General features: G+C 39.5%; 1 protein-coding gene across 4 annotated transcripts in view; it reads right to left on the bottom strand.

The window, feature by feature from the left end:
• Window positions 1-161: 161 nt before the first annotated feature.
• eps8l2 (EPS8 signaling adaptor L2) overlaps window positions 162-11460 on the bottom strand; it is a 30351-nt gene continuing 19052 nt past the window's right edge. For all 4 annotated transcript variants that reach the window (XM_007556888.2, XM_007556887.2, XM_016673747.1 and 1 more), the window contains 14 exons: window positions 11291-11370; window positions 11064-11176; window positions 10888-10943; window positions 10646-10772; window positions 9008-9096; window positions 8854-8928; window positions 7195-7343; window positions 6920-7088; window positions 6696-6818; window positions 6420-6536; window positions 5347-5422; window positions 5084-5252; window positions 3109-3241; window positions 162-1889 (listed from right to left, as the gene is read on the bottom strand). In XM_007556888.2, coding sequence (XP_007556950.1) covers window positions 1812-1889; window positions 3109-3241; window positions 5084-5252; window positions 5347-5422; window positions 6420-6536; window positions 6696-6818; window positions 6920-7088; window positions 7195-7343; window positions 8854-8928; window positions 9008-9096; window positions 10646-10772; window positions 10888-10943; window positions 11064-11176; window positions 11291-11370 — 1554 coding nt within the window. In that variant the 3' untranslated portion in view covers window positions 162-1811. The remainder of the gene's footprint in view (window positions 1890-3108; window positions 3242-5083; window positions 5253-5346; window positions 5423-6419; window positions 6537-6695; window positions 6819-6919; window positions 7089-7194; window positions 7344-8853; window positions 8929-9007; window positions 9097-10645; window positions 10773-10887; window positions 10944-11063; window positions 11177-11290; window positions 11371-11460) is intronic.

Raw genomic sequence — 11460 nt, 5'->3', positions numbered from 1 at the left:
ATGGTAACTTTTAAAACTTAGAATATACCTTGAAACTCATAACTGGGTATTGCATATGTTTTACCTTTTTCCAGCGAAGCCATTGGTTCATTGGAGTTATAAAGACAGTGTTATTAAATAAGTGGGAAAAAAAACAGTATATAAAAATCTGTTGCAAAATATTAATGGTAAATTCTTTAATTATATCATCAAAAATATTTACACCAAGAACATTTTCTGTGAATCTTCATGTCATTTTTCATACCAGAACACAAATTTAGAGTTTATTCTTCTTAACATTTTGTGCAGTTTACATCACAGACACCAGGTTACAATAGACACTAACGTACACAAATAATAAAAAGATGTGCAAAAGCCCTTAAAATTGACTAATCTATTTTTTACTGTAGCATAATTCAACACTAATTTAAAAAAAAAACTCATTGAGGAAAAGAAATTCCATAATGGATAGCACTTAATAGCTGTTTAAAATGTCACCTGCGTCAAATTTACAAGTCCCTAAAGGAGGAGTAACAGGGGCTTCGTTTTCAAACTTATACCTTACTTTTTTAAGTTGTTCAGAGTGTTGAGGTTGTTGATTTTGTCACCAGTATTTTACTTAACTGGGTCACTACGATTTCACTGAGAAAACAAACAGTTTAACCGTGACAGAGAGATTGTAGAGAGAATGCTTTAGAGTTGATTATATTAATCCAATAAGAACTTAACTTCTTGTCAATAACAAATTGTACAGGGACGTTCACTACATTCTTTCACCAGTGATTTTCTCAGCATGGCTGCCTTGGCATTTCATTCTGTTCTCTATTTTTTTTTTTCCTTTTATGAGAAGATTCATGTATCATTTAATAAATCACAAAACGGCCTCAAGAAAACAGCTACTTGTTCACACTACCCCAGATCTGTCATAATTAACTCAGTTTCCATTGTCCACAAGTAAACCAAATAGAAACAAAACAAAAATAGAAACAAAATGAAAAGACTGGTATTATGTGTACCACATAATACCATGCACTAATGTATGACTTTGTCCATGGAATATGAGCTGCAGAAAAAGTTTCCAACGCCAAAATATGCTTCAGCGATAAAAGATTAATTCATTTTAAAGGTTTGTACCCATTTTAGGTACGCCGATAAATTTGGAGGGCGCCACATAAAAGATCCCACTATTACTGAGAAAGGCATATTGCTTTGTTAAGTTGCCAAAATGTCAAATAACATCAAGAAAACAAGAATAAGAGCATTTATTCTAATACTTGTCACTGATTTTTGTTTACCGACCAGACACAAACTTCTGCCATACACAACAAAACGTATGCTTGCTTTTTTTTCCCCGTTAGCATTAACATGAAAATAATTGGCTATGCAATAGAAAACATGTCAAACATCCTGGCACTGATTTTAAAAAGCAACTGCAAAGATTTTAGGTTTTTACAGACAAATTCTGCAAACAGTATAAAACAGTATTATTAAGAACATACACTGACTCTGCCCTCTCATGCACGCGTATGTTGCATGCATGCCCTGCACATTCAACAAAACTGTGCACAAGTTCCTCTTCTTAGCAGGTAATTTCTTCAATAATTTCATCAATTGAGAAAAATGCAACATAATTTGAAAACACTTGAATAACAAACATCTAACATTTTACAAAATAAATATGCAATTAAAAATGAGTGTATTCAATCTGGTTTGTTTCTTTTTTTTTATCTGAGGATTACAAGAAAATGTTCGCTGATTTAGCAAGCTGCTGCACTGGGGAAAGCTGTGAGGAGGGAAAACATCTAAAGGAGGTCGTGTGGCGCTCCACGTGTTCAGTCGGTGCTTGTGGAGTCGACCTTCTCCTTCCTTCGCGTCATGATTTCCTGCAGCTCAGAGTCTCCCTGGTACTTCTGGAGAGAAAGAACATTTGATGCTTTGTATCATTTTGTTCTCTGAGGCATTGCCAGAACAAAGCAGCTACATTAGAGAGCAAAATGCTGCAGTTTTATGAGAAAGCTCCAAAAGTTGAGCAGAGGCTTTAACTTCTTAAACACTTCTAGATGTTTATGTTACTAAATTCTTTTTTTTAAAAAGGCCAACTTTACCAATCCAGCACTGATCTTTGCTTTGTTCAACATTTTCAAATTTGTATGTGTTGTCTATCATCTTATTTACGTTACAACCGACTGTTCTGTTTGCTGAACTGTTGTTACAGTAACTCTCCTGAAGGTGGCAGCAAAGGAAAACTTTTGGGAAAAGATAACACTAAGCAACGTCAGCACAAACGATTAAACTGTAACACATTTTACCAGATTTCTGCGTCATCAAGATGTCTGCAGTTGAAGCTAACCTATTTTGAAATTTTAATTTATGTCTATAATAAAATAGAAAACAATATTTTAAACCAGTTCAGAGTCCAACTTAGGAGTTGTAAAAAAAAAGAAAAGAAAAATAAAGTAGTAAATTTGCACAACCATCTTGAGTGAGAGTTGAGAATACAATGGCACCAGACTGGATCATGTGTTGTCAATTTCATTTTCAGTCTATTTGCAATAAAACCTGAGAGCAGCCAGGATATTCAAAAAACAGGGCATAAGTGGACCCAGCAACAAAAAAACAACAAAAAAAATGAGTACGGTTGTAATTTCAAACAAAGTTATGGTTGGCTATGTGTTTTTTTATTTGAAGTCAGTTTTGCACACTTTAATAAAAAATGAATTCCTATTTGTTTAGATTATTTTTCATCAAAAAATTAGTCATTTGATTTTTTTTTGACAGCAACCCTAATTTTAATTCTTGTCAAATTGTGATCTAACTTTATTAAACTTCTTGACTTTTTTCTTCTTTTCTTTTTCAGTTTGAGTGTCAATGTTGGAAACTTTGACTTTACAAGTGCTGTCAGACAGTTGATTTTAATCACCTGTCAGGAAAAAATGACTTCATTTTTTCTACTAAACATGTATTAATTTAAAACCATTTCCTTCAGTTTGAAAGCTGTTGACAGCTCCTACATTTCTAAATGAACACTTTGTCCCAACTTGCCCAGGTATAGTATGAAGATTTCACACAACATCAATAAAAAGACTCCAAGAAAAAAAGGCAGGTTGCATGCAGAGGATTGTGGCCAACCTCTAACTGTCCTTTCTGCAGAGACACCTGATTGAAGACACGGCCCCCTTCGTCCCCGCACACGGCCTTCAGCTCCTCTTTGTTCAGGGAAAACAGCTGCGCTCCTGTCAGGATTCCCAAACATTCAACAGTCCTGCAGAAGGGACAGTAAGACAGTTTATTGTAGTAGCATTTGAGACACATCTGTAGCATTTCTGAGAGTGATATTGCTCCTAACAGAGGGCGCGTCGTTGCTGGTTACACAGTGAAGAACCAGATACAGTCTTCTCTAGGCAGTGTGGCATGTTGCAGCAGGAAAAGCCTTGGTGTCAGAAGTGGCATAAGGAACATGTGGATTCCTCTGAAGTGAGTTTGTTCCAGCCCCTGGGGGTATGCCTCTAGAATATTCCCACATTTAAAAAGGAATCACACCTTCAGCTATGCCTTCCAGAGCCTGATCTGTGAGTCATCTCTTCCTAACAATATAGCCACATAAAAGCTACCTCTTCAACCGTCTCCCAATCAACGACTCTAAAAACTTGCGAAACATGACTGAAGAACAGTCACTTAATGACTCTGTAGTACCTGCATTATTACAGGTGCAGATGGTGCAGAACATGAAGGCGCTGCACAGCTCATTTCATTGCGATCTGACTTCTAAAGCGACTGTGCAGTCGTCCATACTCAAAGTAAATGATCTTTTCTGATTGCCCTCAGCATCAGAAAGATGGAGATCCTTGTCTGTCTTGAAGAGAGTCTTGAAAACAGACATGACCGCCAGTTCTTCTGACTCCTCTGACAATTCAACACGCCTCACCTAAAGTGGATGCATCTTGTTACTCACTTGTTAGCCACCTTGGATAAAGACACCTACTGAATGATTAACATTATGTAAATGTAATGCTGCTGTCATTGTTGATGTAATGTCACCTTTATGACTAACGAGAGCAGTTCAGGTCATCTGAAAAATGAATTAATCTCTCACGTTCTTGCGCATGAATATACCGTATTTTTACCGTTTATTGTTGCTGAATCCTTCCATTCCCATGTACAGAGCCTAGGAAGGTATTACGCCTTTTCATCTTTGTCCTTTATATCGCAAACTTAAAAGATTTTATCTAATCAACCAACACAAACTAATGCAAAACTGTGAAGTGGAAGGAAAATGAGACATGGATTTAAAAATGTTTGGCAGATTCTGAAATAGATTTTGGTCTGAACTTTGACTAGGCCATTCTAACACATGAAAAAAAAAACAATCTACTGTAGATCTTGTTGCATAATTGGGTTCAGTATGCTGCTGTCTGAATGAAATACCTTGTTGATGTTAGCAGTCAGAGGGGAATACAGAGACTGATTCCAGGTGATAGAAAGGTAACATTATCTCAAATAACCACTCATTACATACAAGGTATGCAGAAAGCCTTCTCAAAAAGAACATGCGAAACATTGAAACAGATGTGCAACAGCAGCAGGAGACCGACACTGGGGGCCACTGCTGACAGGTAAGAACAGAAAACTGGCATTATTATAACCTGGAATATAACAGATAAGAAAACCGACTGGTTTGCACAATCGGCCTCAGTTTCACCTGATTTACAAAACAATGTATGATATATCAGTGTTTTTCCAACTCTGGTCTTCAAGGCACACAACCCTGCATGTCTGAGGCATTTCCCAGCTTCAGCACACACTGCTTCTACTGATTGCTGATTAACAGGCGTTTGCTGAGCTGCAAGTCATCTGAATCGGGTGTGTTAAAGCAGAGAAACATCTAAAACATGCAGAGCAGTGAGCCTTGAGGGCTGGGGTTGTTATAGATTATAAACCTTGCCTCCAAATGTGCAGCAGTATTAGTCTAACATAAAAATGGTTTGGGGGGTGGGGGGAACAGGAATTTTATGACTATAAAGAGTAATCAAAAGCACTAAAAGCATCACTGCTGTTGGGCTTTTAAGTGAGCAGATAGAGGACGTGTGCAACGAAGCAAACTTACTGTTTAGAGAAAGCTTTCGCATTGAGCCACCTTGTCACCTGCTCTGGAGATGACTGGGAAGTTAATGGCACCTGTGGGGCCGCCGGGCGCTCTATCCGGATCTTTCTGGGTGGCGGGTTTTTGTTTGCTGTGATTTTCATCAGTAGCTCGTTATTAACCTCGTCCATCTCTGCAGAACAGAAAGGTGATAGAAACGAAAGTAAGAGCGAGTGTTTGGTTTAAACATTCTCGGTTTGTTGTTTTTGCTGTGTGCGTTGACTCACTTTTGTCTTTCTGTATTCCCCCTTTGAAACTGTCTCTCTTGTGCAGAAGTTCAGTGGGCGAACCCCTGTAGTCGCTCTGGAATCACACAGCCACACACACACACACACGCACACACACACACACACACAGACGCAGAGAAACCACAATGTTATTACAAAAACCGGTTCAGCTTCCTACTCTTTCTCCGGCCGATTCATTTTTGAATGAAAGCCAGAAGCAAAATATGTGAATGCGTGTTTTGAACAAGGAAGAGGAGCTTCATGCACGAGCTGACGCAGGATCTTTGTTGTGCATGCCGTCTGGAGGAAGTGCAAATTGGAATGTTACGTAGGAAGTGCTGACAAAGTTGTACAGAGCAGCTTGCAGCTGATACTAAAGAATCCTCTGTCTTTCCATTCTTTTTAGGCCTATAAGAGTCTTAAATCGCCATTCAGCAATATTTGCTCTACCGTACAAAAATTCTCCAAATCTATCTCCAGCCTTCATCAGGAGATTCCTACAGATTTTCTCTCAGACTTAGTTCTGAACTCCAAGCCCAGTCATCCGGAAAACTTTAATTTTGTTCCCATGAAATCATTATTTTTGTTTGTTTGGATGGAAATTTACGCTTACGGTGATGCTCAGGGATGAATTTTTTTTCTAAGCAGATGCTTAAGATTTTGGCGTGAGAAACTACTAACATTTAGTAAAAAATGACTCCAAACATGTCTCTGCAGAGTAAAGACACCATATTTGTTTTTTTTTGTTTGTTTTCTTCAGTTGAATCATTTGGGATAATTATGAAATTTCACATGGAGGTTATGAAATAAACCTTGTATCTTTTACTCAACAGAAATGTAATTTTCACAGAGGTATGTACACTTTCTATATATCAAAAACATTTAGTGAAAGGAGAGTGTGTTTTTCTTGCCCTGGTATAGATGTAGCAGCCTCTGCATCATCTCTCAAAGCCTGAGCCAAAGTATTTAGGAAACCACAGTGATGATATGTGTACGAGTTTGCAGTGTTTCTCAATGTGTCTTGAACAGACAGGACTGCAGTAAACGTTGTACATGCAGAGTTGGTAAGTTACCGGGTAGGGATCTTCTGGTTCTTCTAGCCGTACCACATCCAGGATGTTATATGGGACGTAGCCGGATTGGCCGCTGCGATTCCGTAGTTTCCACCACTGTTTGTTGTCTTCCAACACCTGCGAGAAAGATTCAACAGCTCACTCCACAACACAGGAAGCTGGAGTAGACGTGATGCATTATCCCACAATGCTTCATTTACAGGGCACAGTTCTGATGCAAAAATAAACATCTCGATTGAAACTGTAAAAAAAAACAGGAAAGTGTGGTGTCACAACCTCAAGGACTTCATCCTGCAGCACTGACAGCTCGTTGGGATTCCGCGCCACAAAATTGTAACGGATTTTGGCATATTTACGGTTGCTGTGCACCCCATTTGGTGGGGAAGGATTGACGTAATACTAAAAAAAAATGACAAAACAAAGAAAACAGATAGATGTTTAAAGACATAGCTATACGTTTAATAAATCTGAACTGACGTAGGGAAACAAAAGCATCTTACATCGTCAGATGAGTGTCTTCTGTAGTCAGGGCTTGTGGGAGATGGAAGTGGACTGGGTGGTCCCTCGGTTTCCCACGGAGACGTCAAGAAAAACTCTGCAGGTGGCTCCCATCCATTTCGAAACTTGGGGTAATAAGGAGGCGCGCACTGATCTCTGGGCCACTCTGCCCTGTAAGAGGAGGAATGACAGGTTGTTTAAAAGTGATCCATGTGATTCACATAATAAGCAGACAAAGCCAGCAGAAGGAGCGGCAGCACTCCACATGTAAACACACCTGGGTCTGGTCCATCCGTCACCAAGCAACTCAAACATGTTCATCTCTTTGGGGGTGAGGTGTCCGCGCAGGAAGTCGACGGCATCCATCGAAAGATGAGGGGAGATGACGGAGCGCACCAGGTCAGGACTTCCACACGTCTGCAGGACCTGAGGACACGGTTTAAAGGTTCACAGTTGGACCTGACTGAAAGAGTAGTGCTCATTATCTCCTCTGACTACTCAGAGGAGATCATGCCAAGGTACTCTCCAGGTAAAGATGGTATAACAACCCCAAAATCGTGGAGTGCTTTGCAAAAATGTTAACGACTTTTAGACATTTGCAATACTTCGAAAATACTTTCAGTGCAATAGTGAAGTGGTAGAAAAATGACATGTTTTTTTGCACTGTCTTTTACAAATGAAAGTTTGGCATGCACTTGTATTCATCATTTATTGCCCCAATACCCGCTACACTTAATACAACATCACCATTTGCCTTGCAGAAATCAGAAAACAGTGTTTATTTGTGGACAACTTCAGCTCATTAAAAATACAACTATCATGTGAAGCTACAGCAGCAAACCTGCCAAGACATGTCTGTCACTCTGGAGGAGCTGCAGAGATGTACAGCTCAGGGGAGAGGACTACTTCAATTAGTCGAGCATGCCACAAATCTGACCTTAATGAACATGTTAAGGAAGGTATTCTGATCAAATGATGCCAAGAGTAAAGATTCTGGTTAAAGTCCAGAAACCAATCAAAAGGAGAATCTGTTGCTAGACTTCAAATTATCTGTTTACAGATGCTCACCATACAATCTGACTGAGCTTGAGTTAGTCTAAAAAGGAAAAAAAAAGCTAAATTTTTAGTCCATAAGATATATATGTGAAGCTGATAGAGACAATACAGCATGAACGGCCTAAAAATAATGGTTCTAAAAAGCACTTTTCACCTTTCTTTTCTTATTTGTGTGTCCTTTAAAAACAGCTATTCTATTGTGTTAATTATCACACAAAACCCCGATAAAATACAGTTGTGTTCACATCGTATGAAAACCTTTTGTATTTCTCGAGTGGAAAAGTTAATCATATAACCTAAGCTTGTATAAAACGAAACAGCGAAAACAATAAAGCAGTTAATAAACAGCATTAAAAAAACAAGAAGCGCATAAAAAAAAAATCTGAATAAAAATCAGTTAGCTGCTGCTTTACAAATTCACACACCATCTTCTGCAGCACAGTTTCAGGAGAGAAACACCTGCTTGGGCAATGTAGAAGGCAGCTAAAATAGGTCAGCTTTCCTCAGAAACATCACAGAAATCTCAAGAGTTCACAAATCATTTTCTGTCCTGCAGTATCGAAGGAGTGGCTGAACACTCCAGCTTTGAAAGCCATGCGTGTCACTCAAGTTGGTTAAGTGTTTGAGCAGAGCACCGAGAGTGGGTGTGGTGCCAGAGTAAAAAAAAAAAAAAGAAAAGAAAGAAAGAAGCCAAAGAAACCACAAATATCTGACGTGAAAAAAATGCAAGCAATGAACTGAATTTAAAGAGCACTCTGTCAGTGGCCTCTCAGCTCAGCCAAGTTTCATTTTAACCAAAACGTGAAGGCCCCTCAGTGAGAGAAAGACGGCTTTCCTCGGCCACATTAAACTCAGACAGGTTATGGTTTTTATCTCTTACCAGCTCCAAAGGTCCAAACAGGAAATGAACCAGCTCCGGAGCACTTGGGTTCTGTAGATGTTTCTTCAGTTTGGCCTGCAGGGGGCAGAGTGGCAAACGATCACTGGAGAGTCGATGAGTTCACCGGCGGAGGTTAGAAGCTTTGATATCTCACCAAGAGGTTGAGGGCCAGCTTCAGTTTCTGCAGGCTGTCAATGAACTCTGCTTCAGAGGGGGGCCTGGCCCGCAGGGTCAGCATGCCCTCTGTAAGCAAGAACAACAACAGTGACCACACGCAGAGGCCAGGGTTACCGGCTGCTCCACACCCCTGCTGCAGACAGGACGCAGGTTTCACTTTCTTGGCAAAGCACCAAAGTCATAAATGTTCGATTTTTGTTCCTTTTTCATCTATTCCAGAACATTTTATCGCTGAAGTGATACACCGAAGGAAGGTAATAAACAGCTCACCTTGACCAGGGCAAGAAAAACTCCTATAGAGTTTCATAACCAGTGACTCAGCTGGTTGAACAAAAAGTTTATGACGCAGGAGATGTTGGATATAAAATGGGAGTTTAAGATAAATGTTGACTGCCTTCGTAAATTGGCGCTTCTCTAGTATTTTACTTTTCCGTTGCGTCATTATTTAGGGAGGAGAGGAAAAAATTACAAGTTAGCCGTAATATTTTTACCAGTATGTGAAGGAGGAAAGTCTCTCTTCCACTTGCTGGTTGTTGGATCTTTGTAGATTGAATTGCTTTCCATAAATTCTCAACTACAAAGAGTTTCCAAGCTGGTTGTAAATCTCAGACTCCCTTTCATGTTTAATGAACCACTTCCCATCTGTTTGCTAGGTCTTCAAAAACATTCAGCGAGAGTCAAAAATGCAGCCATCTGAATGCTTTTTCACAGCACAACCTTGCATGATGCTGATGAGCTGCATGGCCAAGCTTTTTTGTACCAACAGACCAAGATGTTCATGTCTCGTTACCAGTCACACATCATTTCTTTTCGTTGTTTACATTGAAGATACAGAAACTTCGAAAAGATACTCTGGAATAAAACAGCACATATTTAGTCTATTAAAGAATCAATAAACAAGAATAAATTTGAAAATCTGGTTAAATGCAGCTGTTCTGCACTGTTAGTACTGTTTGAACATGCTTTTGTAGAGTTTTAGCTATTTATTATACTGATTTCAATATCATTTCATGTTTGTTTGTTTTTTTTTTGATTAAATGACAACGGAGGAATCTGAAGCTGCAAAGCAGATACTAACTTCAGCCTCTCTAACCAGTCACAGTATTCCAGCAGCGCTTCCACGCTGATCCTGCAAGCTGTCACCGTTTCTTTTTTTAACCATGCAACATAAATGTCTCCATACAGACATTTTAAAAGTAGTGAGAGCTTTTCAATGCCTATTTCACTGAGTGCTGTCAGCCAGTCTGATCAGCAGTTTTAGTCATAATAACACCCGTTGAACTAAATACCTCACACACTAACAACAGCTGAGTAGAGCTTCCCAGACAGACAGTTTGATGAGAAGTATTGTTATATTTTAATACTGCAAGATCTTGTCATACTTGATCAAACGAATCTTTGATTCATCTAGAAAAGTTTCTACCTTTCAAATGTAAAAATCAAAACCCAACACCCCATAAAACATGGAAGCAGGTAAAGTGTTGACAAAACATGCATAAATATGATAAAATGATGAGCACACAGGACACAAAGAGAACCACACATCGCAACGTGAGCAATATGTCCATATTGTCACGCTGATTGAGCCACTGCAAAAGAAGAAAGGTTGACAGACCTGCTGGTCCTTTCTTCTTGTTCTTCTTACTCTTGTTGCGTTGATTGAGCTGATAAAAAGCCTCGGCTGCCTTCTGCAGCCGCGCCACAAAGATCTCGATGTCGTCCAGGGCACAGTTGAGGATTTGCTGAATAATAATAATAATAATAATAATAATTTTAAAAAAACATGTACGCTGTAGTCGTTATGAGCTCATGAGAAGGACGATGATGACCATCACAGTGGATATCAAAGAAGCTCACCACATCCTTCTCAATGCGCTGGGCCAGCTTTTCATGCGACTCTGCATCGTGCAGACCTGCAAGTGGAGAAACTATCATTAATCGCAATAAATACGAAAACCACAACTGGTAAAATTATGTTCTGCTACTGAAATGAGCGAGTTTGCGTGACTGCATAAGTCTGCGTGCGTTCTCACTGTGAGTGTGTGCAGCGGCTGCCGCTCGTCTGTTTGCAACAGGTGGCGGGCCCCTGGGGGCCGAGGGAGGGAGGATGGTTTCTCTCTGACGCTTCATTTTTTCCTGGTTCACTCTGAACAGGGAGAATGGTGCAAAATGCGTCACTGCAGTCATTACTGCCACAAAAGTAGAGGTAACCAGTAAAATAAATACATATGTATGTGTTTGTGTACAACATTGTTCTCACTTGAGGGTTTCCAGCCTCATTTTTTTCCCATGTTTGTTGTCGCCAAGAGCACTGTCTATGTCTGCGTGAACCATCTCAGCCTGGATGAGGAGACAGAGGGAAGAAAAGAAATGTTTTTAAAAATCACAGTTCTAGATGAGTAGTTTTAAAATTACATCTAAACTTCTTTT

The sequence above is a fragment of the Poecilia formosa genome, unplaced genomic scaffold, assembly GCF_000485575.1.
Source record: "Poecilia formosa unplaced genomic scaffold, Poecilia_formosa-5.1.2 Scaffold81, whole genome shotgun sequence".
In the NCBI taxonomy this organism is placed as follows: domain Eukaryota; kingdom Metazoa; phylum Chordata; class Actinopteri; order Cyprinodontiformes; family Poeciliidae; genus Poecilia; species Poecilia formosa.
The sequence above is the reverse complement of the archived record's forward strand: the minus strand, read 5'-3'. Positions and strand labels throughout refer to the sequence as shown.